General features: G+C 65.7%; 2 protein-coding genes across 2 annotated transcripts in view; both read left to right on the top strand.

Annotated features, from left to right (window-relative positions):
* The window catches only part of CHLRE_17g736250v5 (uncharacterized protein), an 11,252-nt gene extending 1,789 nt beyond the window's left edge, over window positions 1-9,463 (top strand). The window contains exons 5-16 of the mRNA XM_043072548.1: window positions 431-720; window positions 1,702-1,942; window positions 2,216-2,363; window positions 2,666-3,592; window positions 4,535-5,314; window positions 5,606-5,711; window positions 5,910-5,976; window positions 6,317-6,381; window positions 6,587-6,661; window positions 7,167-7,214; window positions 7,497-7,556; window positions 7,980-9,463. Coding sequence (XP_042915007.1) covers window positions 431-720; window positions 1,702-1,942; window positions 2,216-2,363; window positions 2,666-3,592; window positions 4,535-5,314; window positions 5,606-5,711; window positions 5,910-5,976; window positions 6,317-6,381; window positions 6,587-6,661; window positions 7,167-7,214; window positions 7,497-7,556; window positions 7,980-8,228 — 3,056 coding nt within the window. The 3' untranslated portion in view covers window positions 8,229-9,463. The remainder of the gene's footprint in view (window positions 1-430; window positions 721-1,701; window positions 1,943-2,215; window positions 2,364-2,665; window positions 3,593-4,534; window positions 5,315-5,605; window positions 5,712-5,909; window positions 5,977-6,316; window positions 6,382-6,586; window positions 6,662-7,166; window positions 7,215-7,496; window positions 7,557-7,979) is intronic.
* A 388-nt stretch (window positions 9,464-9,851) lies between these two features.
* CHLRE_17g736300v5 (uncharacterized protein) lies at window positions 9,852-21,183 on the top strand. The gene is made up of 14 exons (XM_043072549.1): window positions 9,852-10,222; window positions 10,299-10,445; window positions 10,805-10,995; window positions 11,200-11,412; window positions 11,921-12,066; window positions 12,341-12,442; window positions 12,824-12,980; window positions 13,511-13,763; window positions 14,129-14,269; window positions 14,572-15,225; window positions 15,387-16,037; window positions 16,180-17,196; window positions 17,651-17,720; window positions 17,983-21,183. The coding sequence occupies exons 1-14, from the start codon at window positions 10,111-10,113 to the stop codon at window positions 20,942-20,944; spliced, it is 6,816 nt and encodes a 2,271-aa protein (XP_042915008.1). The 5' UTR covers window positions 9,852-10,110; the 3' UTR covers window positions 20,945-21,183.
* The last annotated feature ends 44 nt before the right edge of the window (window positions 21,184-21,227 follow it).

Genomic DNA, 21,227 nt, shown 5'->3' on the forward strand with positions numbered 1-21,227 from the left:
AAGGAGGTGGGGGGGGGAGGAGGCAGGGGAGGAGGTGGGGGCCGGGGAGGGCGGGCAGGTCAGGGAGGTCGGGGGGAGGCGGGACTGTCAGATGGCAGGCGGGGGAGGTGGAGGCCAAGGTGGAGGCGGGAAGTTGACAAAGTGATAGAGGAGCAGCCTGAGCATGGGGACGACGGTGCTGCTGCCCGTTACGCCAGCGCTGCCTAGCTGCTGTTATCTCACAGACTCACACATGCAACCAGAGCCTGCCCGGTGGCTACCGTCATTTCGACAACCAGGCGCCGGTGCCGCCGCCAATCAACTCATCCGCCGCCACCCACCCGCTTTTGCATGGGGACATCAAACCCCTCATGCCTTGCTTTCTTACATCAATCCTGACAACGACCCTTCCTGCCGTGCCTTCCTGCCCACCCTCCCGCCCAAAACGCAGGTGCCTGCCTGGAGTCCAACGTCAGCGCAACCTCAGTGGCCACCCTACCGCGACCCCCCACCGTGCCCGGCACGCAGGCCGCCTTCCCCCGCACCCTGCCGTACATCCCGCCCCCCGGCGGCGGCTGCCTGAACAGCAGCGCCGCCGCCGTACCGCTGGCGGCGCGCTGCCTGCCAGCGGCGGGCGGGATGTACAGCAGCGTTGCGTCGTACGGCCTGAGTCTGGACGCCACGGGTGTCAGGAGCCTGCGTAACGGCTACGTGGCCCAGCTGCAAAACCTGGAGTGGCGGGTGAGGGAGGGGACGGGGGTGAGGGAGGAGGGAGGGTTGTAAAACCCAGCCAAGACTTAACCAGAATAAACCAACTAAAACGAGCGGAGCACAGGCAGAGGCGTTAGTTGCAGGCGGGCAATACTTATGGGATGGGGGCCGAGGCGTCGTGGAGCAGCAGGGCGACCGGCGCCGGCGATAATTGTTGCCGCCCGGGCTCGGCGGCGCGCACAACAGCACAGGACAGGCACGCGGAGACGACAAACAGAACCCACGACTTACCTGGCGACCAGGAAAGCAGCCCCGACGCCAGGCAGGGAGCGTCGAGCCAGGAGCGCGACATGTGGTAAAGGGGAAAGGCAAAAATTGGAAGGGCAGGGCACAGTGAAAGGGCCGAGGTGCATCGGCAGTAGGACAGAGAAGGGATAACAAAGAGGAGACTACACACAAGCCCAGGCGGCGAAAGAGGCGGAGTGGGCGTAAGGCAGGGTTAAGGGCAAGGGGCGGACGGCATGGGGAGCGATTGGGGGAAAGGAGGATGGCGTGCCGGGCAGTGTGCGGGCCGCGTGCGGCTTCCCATAAGGCGCGGGAGGGGGTTTTAAATACCAGCCCAAACTCAACCAACAACTAAACAGGGGGTGAGGGAGGGTGGCGGTCTTGGTGGCGGGTTGGTTCACCATACCCGCGATTAACGGGTGAGGGGAGGTGGTGAATAGTTCCGTCCAATGCCAAGTGAACCAAGACCCAGAACCAGCCCTACATAGCGCGGGGGGGGGGGGGGGTTGGAGGGATGAGGGGGGGGGACTTGTTTCCACCATGGGACCCAGGTCACGCACACGACACCACAGGAGGGAGGGGCAGGGAGTGAGGCCCGACACGCCGCCGCCGCCGCCGCCCTGCTGTGTTTTGGACCAAACCAACCCCCAAACCAACCGCACACCAAAACCAAACCAGTGCTTGAATCCCGCCTTGCCTGTGCCCGTGGCCCATATGCTCCCGCAGTGCTACATCCTCATGACGCCTCAGTGCATGGCGGAGCGTGGCGTGGTGGGCTGCTTCTACCACCACTACCCCATGGGGTCGTACAACCCCGCCGCGGTGTACGGCACAAACGGCAGCGTCTCCATGGCCGACATGCAGGAGGCGGCGGCGCCGGCGGCGGCGTACGGCAATAGTGGCGGCGGCGATGGCGGCGGCCCCTCGGCAGCGCTGCTGGGCGGGGTCATGGGTGGCGTGCTGGGAGGTATGCCGCGTGGTGGTGTGCGTGCGGTGGTCGGGGTGGTGTGGGGTGTGATGTGATGGTGATGTGTGGTGGAGGGGATGGGGGTCAGGCGGTGGGGGTGGGGGTGGGGGTGGGTGTCAGGCGGTGGATGGTGGACTGACAGCTTTGCTCTGTTTGTTTGCTGCTGCACTGAGCGAGCACCGGCCGACCCATAATCTGCACCCCGTCTACTTGGGTTTGGAAATAGCTAACCCCCCGCCCCTCCCTCGCTCCCACCTTCCCTCGGCTTCACAGGTCTGGCGCTGCTGGGTGTGGGCGTTGCGGGCTTCCTGCACTCGCGCCGCCGCCGGCGTGCGGGTCGCGATGAGGCCCACCTGGCCGCAGTCACCAAGGGACTCGGCGGCTCGCACACCGAGCAGGCGTCCATGGATGACGCCGTCAAGTAAGTGCGGCTTGCGATTCCCCGCAGAACACACACAGATACATGTGCAGTACTTACTTGTGTGTGGGTGGGTGGGTGGGTGGGTGGGTGGGGGTGTGGCTGTGTGTGTGTGTGGGGGGGGGGGGGTCGGGTGTAGTGTGTAGGAAGTCATAACAAGGTAACATTGACATGTCTGCGAGAGCGGAGTGCATGTATGTATGGTTACGAGGCCAGTCAACTCACCCCGTGTGCCACGCACATGCGCACGCACACGCGCACGCACACGCGCACACACACACACACACACACACGCGCGCACGCAGGTACGGCATCGTGGCCATCCATTGCGGCGACAGTGGCGACGGCGACGGCTGGCAGGCGGCTCCGGGCGACCGGCGGGCCGCACGTGATGAATGCTTCCAACCGGACGACGCCAAGCCTCCCGTCAGGGCCGCCGCCGCCGCCACCACCGCCGCCGCCACCCCTGGCGCCGCCACCACCACCAGCCGACAACAGGCCACCGGCACCGACGACGCCTCCGGCTCTGTGGCCTACGCCGCCGCACTGGCGGCGGCCGCCGCCGCCTCCAACGCGCCAGCCGTGGCCGCCGCCGCCGCCATCGCCGCCGCCGCCGACGCCGACGCCGACGCGCCAGTCACGATGCACACGCCGCTGCAGCAAGGCATTCCATTGGATGTGGTGGTGATGGTGCTGCACAAGCCTGGAAGGGATCCTAACGAGATAGCCTCGGGCTCCTCCAGCGCCCTGCCCTTGCTGAGCCCCAGCCCGCTGCCGGCGGCGGCCAGGCGGCAGCAGCAGGGGCAGCAGGGGCAGCAGACGCAGCAGGGGCAGCAGGGGCAACAGAAGCGGCGGCAAGGGCAGCAGCAGCCTACGCCGCCGCTGCTTCAGCGCGCGTTGGTGTCTGGAGAGGAGGGTGGCCAGGCGGGGGAGGAGGCGGAGGCCGGTGCCGGTGCTGCGCCTGGTGCAGACAGTGTGGGGCCAAACGGGCCGCTAGGCGTTTCCGCCTCGGACACGGGCGTGGGCGCGGGCGCGGCGGGCGCGGGAACTCCGGCGGCTGGCAACGACGGCGCCCGCCCACCACCCGCCGCTACTGGCATGTCGCCGCCGGCGGTGTTTCCACAGGCGTCGTACACGGGCGGCAGCAGCAGCAGCTGCCACGTCAGCTCGCGGGGCGGCGGGCCGGGCTCGGCGGTGGTCACGTTGCTGCCGGTCACCATTGGCAAGGGCAGGTGTGTATTGGCAGTTTGACACGCGTCGTGTCATGCGTCGCGTTAACGGGTAGGTTTTGCGGGCCCCTTACGGCCCCAGGGTGTGCCGCTTGCACCCTCCCACGTACTGAAGGGGGCTGCATCCCTGCTACGAAAAGTAGAGGGCGAGAAACCAGATGCGCTTGTTCCCCCTGCCGTGCCTTCCGTGAAACCCCCACCAGGCATCCACTCCCCGCACGCTGCCCCTCTATCTCCCGCCCACCCCTTCCCGCTCCATTGCCACCCCCTCCCGCTCTATTGCCACCCCCTTGCTCCCGCTCCATTGCCACCCCCTTGCAACTAACGCCTCTGCCTGTGCTCCGCTCTCTTCAGTTGGTTTGGTTTAGTTTGGGCCGGTATCTACAACCCCTCCCGCTCCTGCCACCCCCTCCCGCTCCTGCCACCTCCTCCCGCTCCTGCCACCCCCTCCCGCTCCTGCCACCCCCTCCCGCTCCTGCCACCCCCTCCCGCTCCTGCCACCCCCTCCCGCTCCTGCCACCCCCTCCCGCTCCTGCCGCCCCCTCCCGCCGCTCCTGCCACCCCCTCCCGCTCCTGCCACCCCCTCCCGCTCCTGCCGCCCCCTCCCGCCGCTCCTGCCACCCCCTCCCGCTCCTGCCACCCCCTCCCGCTCCTGCCACCCCTCCCGCTCCTGCCACCCCCTCCCGCTCCTGCCACCCCTCCCGCTCCTGCCACCACTCCCGCTCCTGCCACCCCCTCCCGCTCCTGCCACCCCCTCCCGCTCTATTGCCAACCCCTCCCGCTCTATTGCCACTCCCTCCCGCTCCTGCCACCCCCTTGCAACTAACGCCTCTGCCTGTGCTCCGCTTTAGTTTTGGTTTAGTTGGTTTGGGTTAGTTTGGGCTGGTATTTACAACCCTCCCGCTCCCCTCCCCTCCCCGCGCGCTCCATTGCCACCACCCTCAGCTTTGGCCGCGTGGTGGAGGGCCTGTTCCTGGGCCGCCCTGTGGCGGTGAAGCTGCTGAGCCTAGGCCTGCTGGACGTCACCGCGGACATGGAGGCAGCACTGCGGGCGGGAGCGAAGGCGGCGGAAGAGGCGGAGGCGGAGGCGGAGGCGGAGGCGGAGGCGGAGGCGGAGGCGGCGCGACTGGCGGCGGGCAGGCAGCCCGCGGCGGCGCCGGCGGCGCTACTGGAGGGCGCTGTTGGTGGTGCTGGTGGTGGTGCGGGTGGTGGTGCGGGTGGTGGCGGGGCTGCTGCTGCTGGCGGGGCGGGTGCGATGACGCACCGGGCCGGGGCGCAGCAGGTGCTGGCGCAGGCCATTGCGGAGGATTCGGCGGCCGCCGAGGGTGCGGCGGCGGCGAGGCCGGCGGCGGAGGCCCCTGTGGATGCGCACGCGCTGCCGCCGCCGCCGCCGCCGCCGCTGCCGGAGGAACCTGTGCTGGAGATGGCGCCGGCGGCGCCGGGGCAGTCGGGGGCCGGCGAGGATCAGCCGGCGGGGCCGCCGCCGCAACCCCAGCTGGTGCTGCAGGGGCAGCAGCGCTTGCAAGGGCAGCAGCAGCAGCAGCAGCAGCACCCAGCAGAGGATCACAAGCAGCCGCGCCCACGGGAGGCGGCGGCGTGGCAGCAGGCGGTGAAGGGTCAGGCCACTGGTGCCTCTGACGCCTGCGGCAGCCTGTCACAGGAGATCCAGGTGTTGGCCCGGTTGCGGCACCCCAACATTGTCAAGCTACTGGCCGCGAACACCAGGTGCGTGACCTAATCGGCAAGGTTAGGTGTGTGTGTGTGTGTGTGTGTGTGTGTGTGTGTGCGCGCGCGCTAGGTGTGGAATGCATGTGGTGCGTGCATGCCTGCTTATATGTTGCGGGATCGGGCGTCCTGCTGTTTTGCGCCCTCCTGTTTGCTGCCATGTCTCCTGCTGTCGCCAACACCGCAGCCAGCAGCGCTATCGCTACTAGGTGACCACGCACACCACAAACATGGCAACGCCGTTGTGACACACGCACATGCACCACACGTGGTCACGCCTTGTGCGCGCAGGCCGCCCATGGTGTGCCTGGTGTTGGAGCGTATGGACACGTCGCTTGAGAAGGTGATGTACGGGCAGCAGGGCGCCGCGGCGGCCGCGCCGCTGCCGCTCAACAAGGTGGGTGGGTGGGCGCGCGTGTGCGCACTGACTTGCTTGCGTGGGGATAAGAATTGATCCGAGTGGGGCAGCGCCGCCCCATCACCGCTGCATGCAGGCTTTGTTGTCCAGGCATGGTTAAATATGTCACACCGCCGGCTGCTGCTGCCTTTGCTGCCGCGACGCCGCGTTGGTGTGGATCCACGCATGCATGCGCAGGTCATCCACATTGCGCTGCAGATCGCTCGCGCCCTCGCCTACCTGCACCCCACCGTCATGCACCGAGGTATGCACGCATTGATTGGAGAGAAGCACGTGCGTGCTGGGGGTCGAGCGCCGGTTTGCTTGGGCGTGAGGCGCCCCGGGCTGCCAAGAATAATGCCAACGGTTTAGGCGACGTCATTATTGCTGCATCAAGGGCCGCTGTTGCGCCAAGGCTACCAAAAGCGGCGCTGACCTGCCGCGTGTGTGTACGTACGGTATGTGCGTGTGTGCGTGCGTGTGTGTGCGTGTGTGTGTGTGTGTGTGTGTGTGTGTGTGTGTGTGTGTGTGTGTGTGTGTGTGTGTGTGTGTGTGTGTGTGTGTGTGTGTGTGTGTGTGTCACGCGTGCTGATGTCTGGCTGCAGACCTGAAGCCCGCCAACGTGCTCATCTCTGCAGCGGACAGCGACCGGCCCCTCGCCAAACTGGCGGTGAGCGCCCAAGCATTGCAGCTCTCTAACACTCACACTCGCACACAATGCAAACACCGTCCTGTGTGCTACCTGTCTTGCCTATGCCCTGTAAACATGCACCCTGCTGACCGTAACCCTCTTGGCGGTCCCCTTTGTGTGTGTGTGTGTGTGTGTGTGTGTGTGTGTGTGTTTGTGACGCGCTACCTACCTGCCTGCCGCACAGGACTTCGGCCTGGCTCGGCTACGAGACACGGTGCTGGTGACTCAGAATCCCGAGGTCGGCACCGGGCCCTACATGGTGAGGCGGGTGCGGGTGCGCGCGCGCGCGCGCGCGCGTGTGTGTGTGCGTGCGTGCGTGCGTGCGTGTGTGTGTGTGCGTGCGTGTGTGTGTATGTGTGTGGGGTTGGGGATGGGGAGGGGGGTGGCTGGTGGCTGTGTGATGCCGCCAGAGGTGCTGGCTGAAAACGAGTTGCGTGCCGGTATGTTTCGAGCGTGTCGGAGGGCATGCGAGCTGGTGTTGTGAATGTGCGTACGTGTCAACGGCCGGGGGGAAGATAGAAGCCCGGCAGGGTGATGAGGCGGGTGTGCGTCGAGGCGTAGCGCGTGTCATGAGATTGTGCATGATGTCCCGTGAGTCTCAGCTTATCGCAGCGATTTAGGGCATGTAGTTCAGCACCGCATGCGCGGCACGGGACACCTCACGGCGCCTGGCGGTACAGCTGTACAGACGTACTGAGCTTGAAGTCGTGTGTGTGTGTGTGCGCCGTGTGCCTTGTGCTCGTCACTGCCGCTTGGGACTGCAGGCACCCGAGACCTTCGACGCCATTAACTTCACCATTACCGACCGCTCGGTGAGTCAGGTCACACGGCCACACGTACATTCACATATATACACACGCGCGGTCGCACACGCACGGCTGCTGCTGTCTGGTTGCCACGAACTTAATGATAGTTGAGTGGTGCCGTGCCGGGTTGTGCTGCACGCCTTTTGACTTTGATTGTGCACACGCTGACAGCTGTTACGAGAGCCTGCTGGCCCATGCTAGTGATAGATGTGTTGATATCTGATGCGTCCCTTGTATGTTGATTGGAATCGACCCCAGCCACTGCCCTGTCTGCTGACCCACGCACAGGACTGCTACTCCTTTGGGGTTTTGCTGTGGGAGATGGTCGCAGGCACACTGCCGTGGAAGGTAGGCGCGCGTCAGGGGTGTGTGTGCCTCGCACGCGTTTGTGTGGAGCGAGCCGCTGCGCACCACACCTACCGGGGGGGGAGGAGGAATCCGCTTTCTGCCCGCCATCCATCGAATCCCAGCAGTAAACGCCCGCTGCCCTTCCGCTGCGCCTCCTGACGTTTGTGCCGCCGGCGGGTCCTCGCGCGCGCCACCCCAACCCCAGTCCTTCGTGCGTGCGCTAGTACACGCGCCTGCACGTGCACATGCACGTACCCACCTTGTGCTGTCCCCAAATATCACACACGCACATACATGTCCTAATCTTCATCCCATCTGTATCCATCCCTTGTGCTCTCTTACACACACGCACGCACACACACACACACACACACACACATACACACACACATCCTCATCTGCACACGCGTTTAACCGCCACAGGGCTTCACACTGGTGATGGTGGCATACATCGTGGCGGTCCTTGGCAAGCGCCTTCCAATGGAGCCGCTAGTGGCGCGCGGCGCGCCCCACCGCCTGATCAGGCTCGTCGAGCAGTGCTTCGACACCGACCCGCAGCGGCGGCCTGCGGCTAGTGACCTGGTCAAGGGGCTGTTGCTTGTTCAGGAGCAGCTGGGTCAGGAGGACGAGGTGAGCAAGGCGGTACTACTGCAAGCGGCGCGGCCCATTTGAGGAGGAGGACGAGGAGGACAAGGAGGAAGAGGTACATGCCGGAAGTGCCGGGGTTGCGGCAAGCAAGGGATGCGGGGTGCGGCGAAGGAATGAAGCTGTACAGTTGGAGCGAGGCGCCTCCAAGGGTGGAACCCGTGAATGCACATACAGTAGCAGCTTATAAGTGAAGCTGGAATGGAACGGCCAGCGGTGTGGGATGAAAATTATTACACTGGATGATGCAATGTGACACTGCAAATGGCATGCACGTGGATCTTCGTTTCATTTAAGGGTTACTACTTGCTACATGCGTTCATGGCTCATGGATCGTGAAGCTCGCCATGTGCTCCTTATAGTTCTGCGAGCTGTTTGTCCCATACCTCCGGGCGCGCACTGTAGGCGCATTGAAGTGCCGCGGATGTGGGCTAGTGCGCTGTGGACTGTGTTGCGCGGTTGCGTTGTGGGCGGGCATTGGTATACGGTATATGTCGTGTTGGGCCCAGCACGCACCCGGCCCGTACTGTACGGCCCGTGCTGTGGGCCGGGTACAGCGCAGGACGCGGCATCCAACCGCACTCGCGGTTCTAAAACAGGTTCTTTCCAAGATGAGGCAGACGTTTGCGGCCTCAGACAGGAGACGTCGCGTGGGCGCGGTCCAGTTTTCCCTCGAGAGGAGAGGTGGTCAATGCAAGACGGAATGGATGCATCGCAAGTATATATAACACGCCCCATGCCCGATCCCATTCGGGATAGCGTGAGCGTGGCATGTGTGGATGAAGATGAATTGAAAATGCGCTTTGGGGAATGCGTGTGTGTTTCGTGTGATTGGCATAGGTGGGGACTCCTCGGTCGTGCGTGGGTTTCGGTCGTGCGTGGGTTTCGGGCTACATTTCGGGCTACGTGCTGGCACCCTTTTAAAATGGCTTACATGCCCTTTGGCAACCGCTCCGCCACAGCACGCTGCAATGGGCGTGCCGCGTATTCTTGGTGGTAGACAGCAGGTGGTGTTTGCAGCGGCCATGGCCCCCAAAAACATTACGGCTTTGTGCCATGCTGTCGTGAGGCTTTCATGGCATCGTACGTGTGCATATCGTATTATGTATACAGGATTCCATGGCAGAGGCGCGCAGGGGGGCAAGCCAGTGGGGGCAAACCCTCAACCCCCCTAAAACTTCAACAATTGAAATCCGCGCCCAAACGTCTAGGCTCGCTCCGCATAACGGAGTGAACTCTCCAGACTGTAAACTGAGCTTTTAGTGGAATTGGGCAAACATGTACTGTGCACGGTAGGTGAACGATACGGGCACAGGGCACTGGCGTCGCCGCCACCCAGGGGAGGCGCCTCCCCTGCCGCCACCCGTGGACTGGGCGAAGCAGCCAGCCCTAGCCTTGCCGGCTGGCCCCGTGCCCTGGCCCCTAGCTTCAAGCTCAGACATTGCCCCCCATTGTGAATCACCAGTGACTTCGTATGACAGCAGCAGGCCAACACGGCAAACCGTAAAGCAGCTTCAGCGTGGCCCGGGCGGCCAGCCGCCGGGGGCGACCTGCACCCCCCCCCCTGGCATGGGGTTTGCGATGATGGGTCGGTGGCGAGCCCAGCTCGCAGCCTTTGCCTGCAAGTGCATACGCACCTGAATATAGTCTGTATTGACAGCGCATCAAGGAAAAAAACCACAAGGAGATGACGGCCCAGCCTGTGTATAAATAACGTGTAACCATGAGGGCGCCTACATGAATATTAGGTTTTGATACATGACCACTCACAGCAATAAAACAATATCAACAGTGCGGTATGAGTGCGTGGTCGGCGAGCACTGTTGCCTGTTCGGGGCCATGGACGAAAGGCAGCCGCGGCAGCCCCCAGTGTGCACATGTAATGATGTGATAATTGTATGAAGCTTCAATGGCGAAACGGGCGTCGTGGTGGGATGACCGCAAGTCGGCAGCGAGACTTCCTTCTCTAGCGCCAGCACTACTCGTCTTCGCCCTGGTAGTATCATGCTCGCCAGTGCAAGGTAGGCTTCATCGAAATTCAGGCAGACGTTCCCGCCGTAAGTCACACGTATATCGCCCCTCAAATGCCACACGCAGCGCAATCCCCTCCGACCTGCTGGACATACAAAACGGGAACCGATTCGGGGCCTGGCGACACCTTTGCCAGTGCGCTGGAGGTGGCTGCAGGCCGGGTGTTTTGGACCAACACCGCGCGGCAGGTTCGGGCGATTGACGCGTCATCGGGTGCGTGGGTGCTTGCCACTGGCGGCCCGCGTCAATGGATGGAAGGCTGGGTCGCGTGATGTCTGGGCAAGAGCGCACAGCAGAACTGGGATACAATGGGGGTGCCTGACTTGATAGCTTTAAGTTCCATGGGGCATCAGACACAACCGTTTGGGACAACCTAAAGCCCCCCCCCCCCCCACCCCACCCGTGCCCCCCCCCCCACACACACACCCCACCCCACCACCACCACCACCACCACCACCCACCCCCACCACCACCGCCTGCACCCTCTCCCCACCTATCCCCCCCCACCCGCCCCCAACCCCACCCACCCCCAACACCACACAAACCCAACACCCCAAACCCCAAACCCAAAGGCAAGGGCGTGCAGTGGACCTTCGCCGCACAGCCGCTCAACGCCACCGGCGTCACGCTGCCGCCGCCGCCGTACAGCGTCCTGTCTCCGGCGCCGGGCACGGTGGCGGCCGCCGGCACCCCCACGGGCGTGTCGCTGATGGGGCCGCCGCGACACGTGGACGGGTTGCTGGTGCTGGGCGTGAGCTACGAGGTGGGGAGGGGGGAAATGGGGAGGGGGGAGGGGGAAGGGAGATTTGCACGCGTGTGTGTATGTGTGTGCGCGTGTTCGTGTGCGTAAGGCACGCGCTGTGATCATGCGTGTGTCCGTCCCTTGTGCCGGCCAACGTTGCACACATACACAGACACGCCGGCTGTGCCCCCCTCCGTCCCACACGTCATTCCCGCACACCCCCAGGGCGTGTACGCCTTGAACGCCTCCACGGGTCAGCCGGTGTGGCGATTCACACAGTTGTCGGTCGCCTCCAACCAGAGGGACAAGTGGATTTTCGGGGGGTGGCCCGCCGTGGACGGACGCGGCACCCTGTTCGTGGGCGCCGGGGACTTTGGCGTGTACGGCATCGACGTGTCCAGCGGCCGGGGGCTGTGGATGTGCCGCAGCAGCACCTCGGTGGGTGCCGGGGCGTGGCGTGGCGTGGCGTGTGTGTATGGGGGAGGGAGGGAGGGTGTGTGTGTGTGTGGGTTGCATTCATTATTAGTTAAGGAAGTGGGGGGCGGTAGGGGGGGTAAAGGGGCGTGCTGGGGCGTGCCGGGGTGGCCGGGGTTGCCGCTGGGTGTAGGGGCGTGCCGGGGTGTGATGGGAGTTGCGGATGCGTGCGGGTGTGTGCCGAGGGTTGAGGCGAAGGAGGGGGGATGACCGGGGGCAGGGCAGGGAGATGTCGGGGTTTTGGTGGGTTTGCGCACGGAGACGTGGGGCGGGACTGACGGGGCGCGGGCAACCCAACCCGCCGCATCCTCCTTTCCGCTTCCTGCTGGACGATGCCTTGACAATTTTGAAACACTATTTCGTTGGGCTCGGGCATGTAACACCCCTCCTCCCCTTCCTCCTCCTCCTCCCCCTCCTGCTCCTCCTCCTCCTCCTCTCCTCCTCCTCCTCCTCCCCATGTCCCCCCCTCCAGGTCCTGACGGGTGTGCTGTTGTGGCAGGGCTACCTGTACGCCACCTTCTCCGACCAGGTGGCTGTGGTGGCGCTGCCACCCGACACAGCCGGCCTCACGCCAGTGCCCAACGGCACCGCCCTGCCGCAGCGCAGCTTCAGCCACCAGTAAGCGGTGGGGTTTGGGCGTGCGGTGGTTTTGGGTAAGAGGGGTGCGTATAACGGGTTCATGGTATTTGTGTGTATGCATATGCATGCATGCGTCAGGAAGTATCGTATGCGTGTGTGTGTATGTGTTTGTACGTGTGCGTGTGTCACGAAAATGCGTGTGTGTGATTGTAATGCCGTCAGGGCTGCGGTGCATAGGTAGGGGGCTTGGGCAAAGGAACGGTCCCCGCCACCCCCACCCCCATCCCACCACGATCCCACCGCTCCGCTGCAGGGTCCCCCGCTTTGCTGACCGCACAGTGCTGGGGCCGGCGGGGCTGGTGCTGGGGCCGTGGCCGCCCGCCAAGGCGGAGGCGGTGCCGCTGCCGGACGGCAGGTGAGGATCGAGGTGAAGGAATGCGTTTACATGTTGTGTGGTCGACTTGCGCGCGCGCGCGCGTGCGTGCGTGTATGTGTGTGTGTGTGTGTGGGGGGGGGGGGTAACTGTGAACCAATCCCGTAAGGAAACAGTCGCGCTGCAAGGAGAAACTGCAGCCGCATATGCGAGCGTGGGGGGGGGGGGGCAAATGCGGCTCCCGCGCTGCAGCTCTCCCTCTCTCTTACTCACTCCCCAACCCCTCTCCACCATGATCCTCTCGCTTTTTTGTGTTTGCTTACTAGTCTTCTTGTGGAAACCAAACCCGCACCCCCACGCCTTCACTTCTTGATTAGTCATGAATGTAACTCCCACCCCCACCCACATCCTACACTCCTGCAGTGTGGCGGACCTGCTGTTCTTCGGCAACGAGGCCGGGACCGTGTACGGCATACGCGCCGCCAACGCCAGCGGCAAAATGCAGCCGGTGTGGGGAGCCAACCAGGGCGGCGGCCGCGTGCGGGGCGTGGTGTACTGGGATGGACACATCTTCTTCCAGGTGGGGGCTTGGAGCGCGTGTGGGATGCTTGCGTGTGTGTGTGTGTGTGTGTGTGTGTGTGTGTGTGTGTGTGTGTGTGTGTGTGTGTGTGTGTGTGTGTGTGTGTGTGTGTGTGTGTGTGTGTATGCGCGTGTGTGAAGTCGATTTGTGTGTGTGTGTATGTGTGTGTGTGTGTGTGTGTGTGTGTGTGTGTGTGTGTGTGTGCGTGTGTATATGTTTGTATCGGCTGCAGTGTTTCCTGCATGTTCGTGGCGCCCCCACGTGGCCTCACCGCACCGCCGCATCGCCCGCACCACCCAGCCGGCGCCTGCTGTCTGCTGGGCCCGTGTGGCTGCCTCCCATGCCCCTGCCTGGCTTCCATCTGGACCCGCCCATTGGGTTGCCTTCGCCCGGGCCAGGCATTCCACGCATTCAAAAATGTACACGGCAGACCGCCTTGAGTAGATGCGACCAACTGCTTCCATTCGCTTTCCCTTTCCCTTCACGTCATTGCCCTGCCAACCGCAACCTTCCGCATCCACGCACCGTAGGACGCCAGTTTCAAGCTCTACTCGCTCAACGCCTCCAACGGCTCCCTCATCTGGATCTACGCGGCAGCCGTACCCGGCGCCGCCGCCGCGCCGCCGCCGCCCGCCGCCGCCGTTCTGCCTGGCGGCGGCTCATCGCTGCTGGCCGGTGGCGGCGGCGCCGTATACAACCCGGGCATGCCGCCCGTGGTCACGGCGGCGGGAAGTGTGATCGTGAGTGTGGGCAGCGCCGTGTACTCCCTGCAGTACGACACGGGTAAGTGCAGGACTGCGGGGGTGTACGGCATGTGGGGGGCCGCCGGGCATCAAGTACGGGCACGGCGTGTGTGGGTGTGTGTGAGTGTGTGTGTGTGTTTGTGTCACTTGTGTGTGGTCAGTACCTTGCTGCTGACCTGCACGTTGGCGCTAGCTCCCTGCGCCCCCTCTCCCCGTGCCCATGCCGCCTCGGCCCCTCTCCCCTTCATCCCCTCGCCCTCTTGACCCCCCACCCTTTGCATCCCCCCGCCCCCCGCCTGTGCTCCGCTAGTTTAGCTTGGTTTGGTTTAGTCTGGGCTGGAAAATATAACCCCCCCCCTCACCGTACAGCACCGTACATTATCTGCAACCCCCCGCCCCCTGCAGGCATGCTGTTGTGGAGCTACCGCTCTGCGGGTGTGGTGACCACGGGTCTGCGGTGGGCCCTGGGGCGTGTGTACTGGGGCGACTCCACCGGCCGCCTGTACTCCGTGAGGGACTCTCTCGCCACCGGCTGCGACGTGCAGGGTGAGGGGGCGGGCGCGGGTTGGGCGGGTGGGTGGATGGATGGGTGTGGTTGCTCGTGTGTGGGGAAACAAGGCCCAACGGACGGATGCGTTGGGCGTGGGGAGGGCAAGGTTTGCTGTGCGACGCCCTCGTGCGTGTGAGCAACCTCGGCGCCCTACTACTGAGTGGCCAATGCTGTCCAAACTGTTCACTATAGCTTAGATAGCTCAATGTGCGCCGAATTCGTGGTCAAGTCCTTATGATTCAATTGAGGTGCTTCAATCGAGGTGTGAACACGTACGTGTGTCTCATCTGTGCCGCAGACTGGTACTCCCGGCCGCCGCCGCCGCCCACACCCCCGGACCCACCCAGCCAGCCGCCACTCCCACCCGCGCCCATGACGCCACACGCGCCCAACCCCCCACCCGCCTACCCGCCCAGCCCCAACCCGCCCAGCCCCGAGCCACCCGCCTACCCACCCAGCCCCAACCCGCCAAACCCCCCGCGGCCGCCACGGCCGCCGCCACGGCCCGTGGCAGTAGCACCCCATGCCGCGCCGCCGCCCGCCGCCGCGCCGCCACTTCCACCTCCTGCTGGATCCGGGCTGCAGGCAGATGGCGGCAACCCTGGATCCGGATCCGAACCAGGCGTGGATCCACAGGATCGCGACCTGTACGAACGGGACGGTTACCAGCCGTCGTACGACAGCCGCCTCCAACGGTCCGCAACCTCCACTGGCGCCGGGACGGCGGGCGCCTCCGCCCAACCACCATCTCCCCAACCGTCATCACAGCAGCATTCACCATCATCGCAACCGCCGCCGCCGCAGCCGTACATTGCCGTACCGGGTTGGGACGTGCTGGGGTCGGGTACGGCGCTGCAGGGGTGGTTGGGCCAACTGCTGCCGAACACGACACGCTACAGCTTGTGGCTCCGCATGCGTGTCATTGCGGCCGCCGAGGACGGCTCAAACGCAGGTGGGTGCGGCGTGGGGAACGTACGTGGCGAGGTGGGCGTGGGTGAGGTTGCGGGAGCGTGCGGCGGCCTGCACAGCAGGATGCGATGCGAAACCATGCTGTACAAGAGTGCCACATACCGCCGTACGTGGAAACTCCTGTCCTGCTGCTGGAACTTGCAGATGCGGCTCTTGCAGCACTGGCGCGCCCTGCGCCCTCCTTCCGCTGGAGCACCGCCGCCGCCGCTGCCAGTGGCGGCGCCGCCGGGGCCGGCGCTGGTAATAGTAGCAGCAGCAGTAGCCGTAGTAGCAACAGCAGCAGTAGCAGTGATGGTGGCGGTGGCAGTAGCAGCAGCAGCGCCAGCCGCACCACCCCGTCCACGTCGCCGCCGCGAGCCGTGCCGTACCCGCCGGCCTCGGACGCGCACCCGCTGCTACTGCCGCTGCGGCAGGCTGTAGCATTGGCCACCAGCCGTCACCTCGACAACGTGTGGGCATGGGTGGAGCTACAGCCGCCGCCGCCGCCGCAGCCTGCGGCTGCGCCCTCCTCATCCGGCAGTAGCAATAATGCCAGCAACAACGGCAGTAGCACTGTTGATGGCAGTAGCAATGGCAGTAGCAGTGGCAGTAGCAATGGCAGTAGCATACAAGCGGACGAGGAGCTGGTATACGTGGCACGGCGCTGGCCAGCTGCCCGCAGCCCCTGTGACGTGGAGAACCGCCTGGGCTGCGGCGGCAGCGACACCTACAGCTACCGCCAGCGGCGCCCGCCGGCCGGGGCGGCGGCGGCGGCGCTGGCGGGCCGGGGAGCCGTCGTGTCCCTCCGCGTGGAGGGTGAGTGGCAGCGGCGGCGAGTTTATTTCGTGTGTTCTGTGTGGCTTGTGCGGCTGTGCGCGTGTCCGCGGAGTTTTGAGTGGGGCTAGTTGCTTGGGCATGGTCACAAACGTTACGGTACACGTACGGACACACCGCACAGGCTTTCTCACACTGGATGCGGCGGCGGCGGCGGCGGACTCTGTCCAGGACCATGTGGGGCGCGGCACGATCAATGCGTTGCTGTTCGCCCTGCCGTGGGTGCTGGACGGCACACCCCTGTACCCGCCGCCCCCGCCCCCAACCCCGACCCCGACCCCAGGAGGAGGGGCAGGAGCAGGGGCTGCAGCTGGGACGGGTGCGGAAGCCGAGTACGGGCAGCAGCAGCAGCAGCAGCAGGCTGTAGCTGACTGGCTGACGCTGGCGCTGCTGCGTGCCGCTGCTGCTGGGGGCGCGGGCGGTGGACGTGGCAGTAGCAGCGGCAGTGGTAGTGGCCGTGGAATTGCCTGGCCGCTGTTTGACATCACCGTCACACCCAACCGCAGCAGCAGCAGCAGCAGCAGCAGCGGTGGTGGTAACAGCGGCAGTAGCAGCAGCAGTAGCAGTAGCAGTAGCAGCAGTAGCACCAGCCGCGTGCCGCAGCGGCGCTTCGCTTGGGGCGAGGGCAGCCCTCGTCGCAACGACAGCAGCAGCAGTAGCAACAGCAGCAGTAGCAGCGGCTGTAGCAGCGGCAGTGGCAGTAGCGGCTGGCCTCGCCCCAGCGTGGCCTTCCCCTACTACAACGAGCCCGTGCTGGCGGTGTTGTGGAGTCGGGCGGTGGTGCGCGATGATGTAGCGGAGGCGGCGCCGCCGGGCAGTGCCGTACTGGGGGTGCTGGTGGCGGCGGCACGGCACGTGGAGGCAGCCATGGATCCCTTCGGGCAGCGCTGGAAGACCGGCAGTAGCAGCAGTGGCAGCAGCAGCAGCAGCAGTAGCAATGGTAGCGACAGTGGCAGCACTGTCGGCGGAGGCGGTGGAGGCGTGAATGGCAGTAGCAGCAGCAACGGTGGCGGTGGAGGCGTGAATGGCAGTAGCAGCAGCAAAGGTGGCGGCGGCGGCGTGAACGGCAGTAGCTACAGGAATGTGTTTGCGGAGGAGGCGGCGGCGCGGGGGCAGATCAGCGGTTCGACCCAGACCGCGAGTGAGTGCCCGTGGATGCTGTGTGTGTTTGTGGGGGCAGGGGGGGGATTGCAAGGATGTTTGGAAAAGCGGTAGGGGGGTTTGTACACCGAGCTCCAACGAGTGAGTCCCATCATCATCATCAAGGGGATATGCCACACATTGCGATGCCAGGACATCCCTTACACCCACACCGTTTCCGCCCCACCCCACCCACTCCAGTCAACCCCACCCCCCACTCTGTGTACCTACCTCTGCAACCCCCCATCCCACACCCCCTGTTCCTGAACCTTAAACCCACACCCCCGCCTGCTGCACCGCCCGTGGTTCCCGCTGCTCCCTCTGCTCTTGCCCTGCGGCTCCCATGGCCGTGGCCTCGCAAACCCCCACCCCACCCCACTGCTTGTATCCTGTTCCCAATCTTTTTTAACCTCGCAACCCCCCACCCCATCGCCACTGCCGCCACTGCCGCCCAGTCATCTTGGTGGGCACCTATCTATGGGGCGTGTGCGGCGCCGCGATGATTGGTCTGGTAGCGCATGTCTGGTGAGTAGGGCTCCGCCGTCCGAGTTGCTTAACTTGAAACCCGCGGTGTGGGTCTGCGCTGTTGGAGAGAGGCGCCTGAATGCGCAGCTGCGAGGTAGATACGCGCGCCGTGTAAAGGTGGCGGGTAATGTATATGAAACTTGGTAGCCCGGGGTGGGACAACGGTAATGTGTGCACGACTGTGGTATTATTGAGTGATTGCCATTGGTGTTGCAATGGGTCCGCATTGCGTCCTCTGCTTTCACACGTACACTCCGTGCAGGTACGAACGGCGCGCAGACGCAAAGGCGGCGGCGGCGGCGGCGGCGGCCGAGGCCGCCGCGGTGGCGGCGGCGGCCGACCACGAGGAAGCACGCGCGCGCCGCCGCCGCCGCCGCCACCTTGCGGCCGCGGCGGCAGCGGCGGCGGCGCTGGCTCCCGCTGGCGACGGCAGCGATGACCATCCGGGGGAGGGCGACCCACAACCCCACGAGTACTCACACGCGCAACCACATGGTGGTGACACCGACTTGTCGAAAGAGGGCGGCGAGGGTGATGTTGAGGAAGAGGAAGAGGAGGGCGGGGCGGGCGAGATTCGACCGCTGCGGCCGCGGTCGGTGCTGATCGATGGCAGAAGCATGAGTGGCGGCGGCCGCAGCGGCCGCAGTGCCGGCAGTAGCCAGCAGCGGCGCTCCGGCATGATGGCGGCGCACGCATCGGCAGTAGCAGTGGTGGGTACTGCTACTGCCGGCGGCGGCAGGGGCAGTAGCAGGGGCAGGGGCAGCGGCAGTAGCATCTTGGCTGGGGCTAGGCCAGGCTTGCCGATGGCTGCTGCTGCCGCCTCTGCGCGTGGCAGCACGGAGAGCATGGGCGGCGATGCTACTGCTACTGCCGCTACTGCCGCTACTGCCGCTGCTGCAACTGCAGCCGCGGCGGCTGCAGCTGCTGCAGCTGCTGCAGCCGCGGCGTCCAGCCTGTCTGCGCACAGGAGCCAGCGGCGGGTCGCGGCGGCGATGGCGGCGGCGGGCGTGGTGATGCACACCAACGTGCTCGCAGGCCCCGACACGGAGCAGCGCCCCGGACACGGACAGGGACAGAGCCAGCCGGGTCGCTCAGTGCCTGGGGTGGCGGCGGCGGCCGCAGGGGCTGCTGCTGCTGCGGCGGCGGCGGCCCCGGCGGCGGCGGCGGCGGCGGCAGGTGCGGTGCATGAGGCCGGCTGTGTGGGGGACGCATCGGCAGCAGCAGTAGTAGCGGCAGTAGCGTGCGGAGGCGGAGGCGAGATAAGCCCCGTGACGCAGGAGGCGCCCGCAGCAGACACGGCCGCTGCAGCCACGGGCCTGCAGCAGCTGCGGAGGAGTGGTGGGGGCCGCGCCGCCGCCAGTGAGCCGCACCCCGCCGCCGCCGCCGTGCACACACACGGCGGGCAGGGGCAGGGGCAGGGGCAGGGGCAGGGGCAGGGGCAGGGGCAGGGGCAGGGGCAGGGGCAGGGGCAGGGGCAGGGGCAGGGGCAGGGGCAGTCTCAAGTGAGGGGCTCCTCACAGCAGCAGCAGCACCCGCATCAACACCCATCAAAGCTGCTGCCCAAACAGCAACAGCAACAGCAACACAAGCAGCAGCAGCAGCAGCAGCAACAGCCGCAGCAGCAGCGTCGCAGACTGGCGGCGGCGCCTCAACCCCAGGCTCTGTCGCAGCCGCCCTTTCATGATCAGCCCCCGTGGGAAGCAGCCGCAGCAGCCGCAGCGGCCGGTACGTTTGGCGACGCTGCTGCTGACGGGGTAGCGGCCGTGGGGGCGGCGCCGTTCTTGTCGTTGGGTGCAGGAATGAAGAGCATGAAGGCCCACGCCTCCTCAACGTCCACGTCGCCCGCGGCATCCGCGAAGCCCAATGCTAGTAGCAGCAGCAGCAGCAATGCGCAAGCGGCAATGGCGGCAGTTACAATGCCAGCAGGAGTGGCAACAGCAGGACCAGGAGCAACAGCTATAGCCGCAACAACCGCAGGGGCTGCAACAACCGCTGGGGCCGCTAGCAGCAGTGCTCGTGCGGTAGAAGTGCGTGGTACGGTGGCAGCAGCAGCAGCAGCAACAGCGGCAACAGCGGCAGGAGCAGCAGCAGTGGCCACCCGCCGCGGGCTGCGCGTATCAATTCCATCGCCACAGCCGTCGGGCCCGACTCCGAGCAGCAGCGGGGCCAGCGGCAGCTCAATTGTGGGTAGCGGCAGAGCACATGCGTCTTTGGCGGCGGCTGTAGCTGCTGCGGCGCCGCAGACTGCTGCACCTGCAACCGCTACAGCCGTTGCTCCAGCAGCCGCCACAGCCGCTGCAGCCGCCAGTGTCCCCTCCGCCGCCGGACCACAGGCCGTTAGCGCCCTGCGGGCGTCTGTGCCGACGGCGGCAGCGGCTGCGTCCGTGACAGCAGCAGGAGCACCGGCAGTAGCAGCCAGCACTGGCCGCACGCCACGGCCCTTGCGGCCGCTGCAACGCGGCGCGTCTGCGGGCTCCGCCGTGAGGTCCCCAGTGGCGGCGGCGTCGCCGGCGGCACTGGTGCCCGCAGAGGCTACAGCCTCCCCGCGCGCCGCCTGTGCAGCGCCGCCTCCGGCAGTAGCCGCAGTGGCAGTAGCCGGCGACGGCGGCGGCGGAGGCGGCGGCGGCGTCAGCTTCCGGCAGAAGCTGGAGGGCGCGTTTGCTACAGCCATGCAGCAGCTGCAGCAGCAGCGCGCCGCCGCCATAGCCGCCGCCGGCGGCGGCAGCCTTTCTCCGGTTGCGGTGGCTGCGACGACTGGAGGTGCTACTGCTGCTGCCTTGCCCGTGGCGGCGGCTGTGGCGGCGCCCAACAGCAGCGATGCTACTGCTGCTGCTGCCGCCGCGGGCAAGGCCTCCGGTCTGCGGTCGTATCAGTCCGCTCCGCCACCGCCGACGGGCGGGTTGGCAGTAGCACCAGCAGCGGCAGTAACAACAGCAGTAGCACCAGCATCCGCAGCAGGTGGCGGGGTGGCTCTGTCACCTGCGGCGGCAGCGGCGGTGGATGGCGTGCGCGTGGCGGCACGCGTACCGGCGGCGGCGGCGGCTGCAGCGGTGGCAGCGGCAAGGCAGGAGCTGAGTCCGGCCAAGCTGCATGAGGAGGAGGGTCCGGGCGGTGGGGAGCTGGTGGCAGCGGCAGCAGCGGAGGGGGCGGGAATGCTGCCGGCGGCGGCAGCGGCGGCGACAGGGACGGCAGCGGGTGCCAGGCACGATCGCGTGCGGAGGTAGCTAGCGCGCTGCCGGTAGGTGTCGGCGGCTTGAGTGGTGAGCTAGCTGCGTCATGAATCGCGACTGGACGCACCGGAAACCTGTTGCATTGGAAGGGCTGCTGTCACTGTTATGCTGCTGCACGTTGTGGGACGTTTGGGCGTGTAGAGCGATGGATGCATCCGCGGGTCACTCAGCGACTACTGGAGGCGCGTTTTTTTGGCAAGTGTGCACAACCGGGCTTTGTGACCCAAAGTTTAGGAGCAAAGTGCAGCAGTGAACGAACTTCAATGCACAAATGATT

This window comes from Chlamydomonas reinhardtii, chromosome 17 (genome assembly GCF_000002595.2).
Source record: "Chlamydomonas reinhardtii strain CC-503 cw92 mt+ chromosome 17, whole genome shotgun sequence".
Taxonomy (NCBI): Eukaryota; Viridiplantae; Chlorophyta; class Chlorophyceae; order Chlamydomonadales; family Chlamydomonadaceae; genus Chlamydomonas; species Chlamydomonas reinhardtii.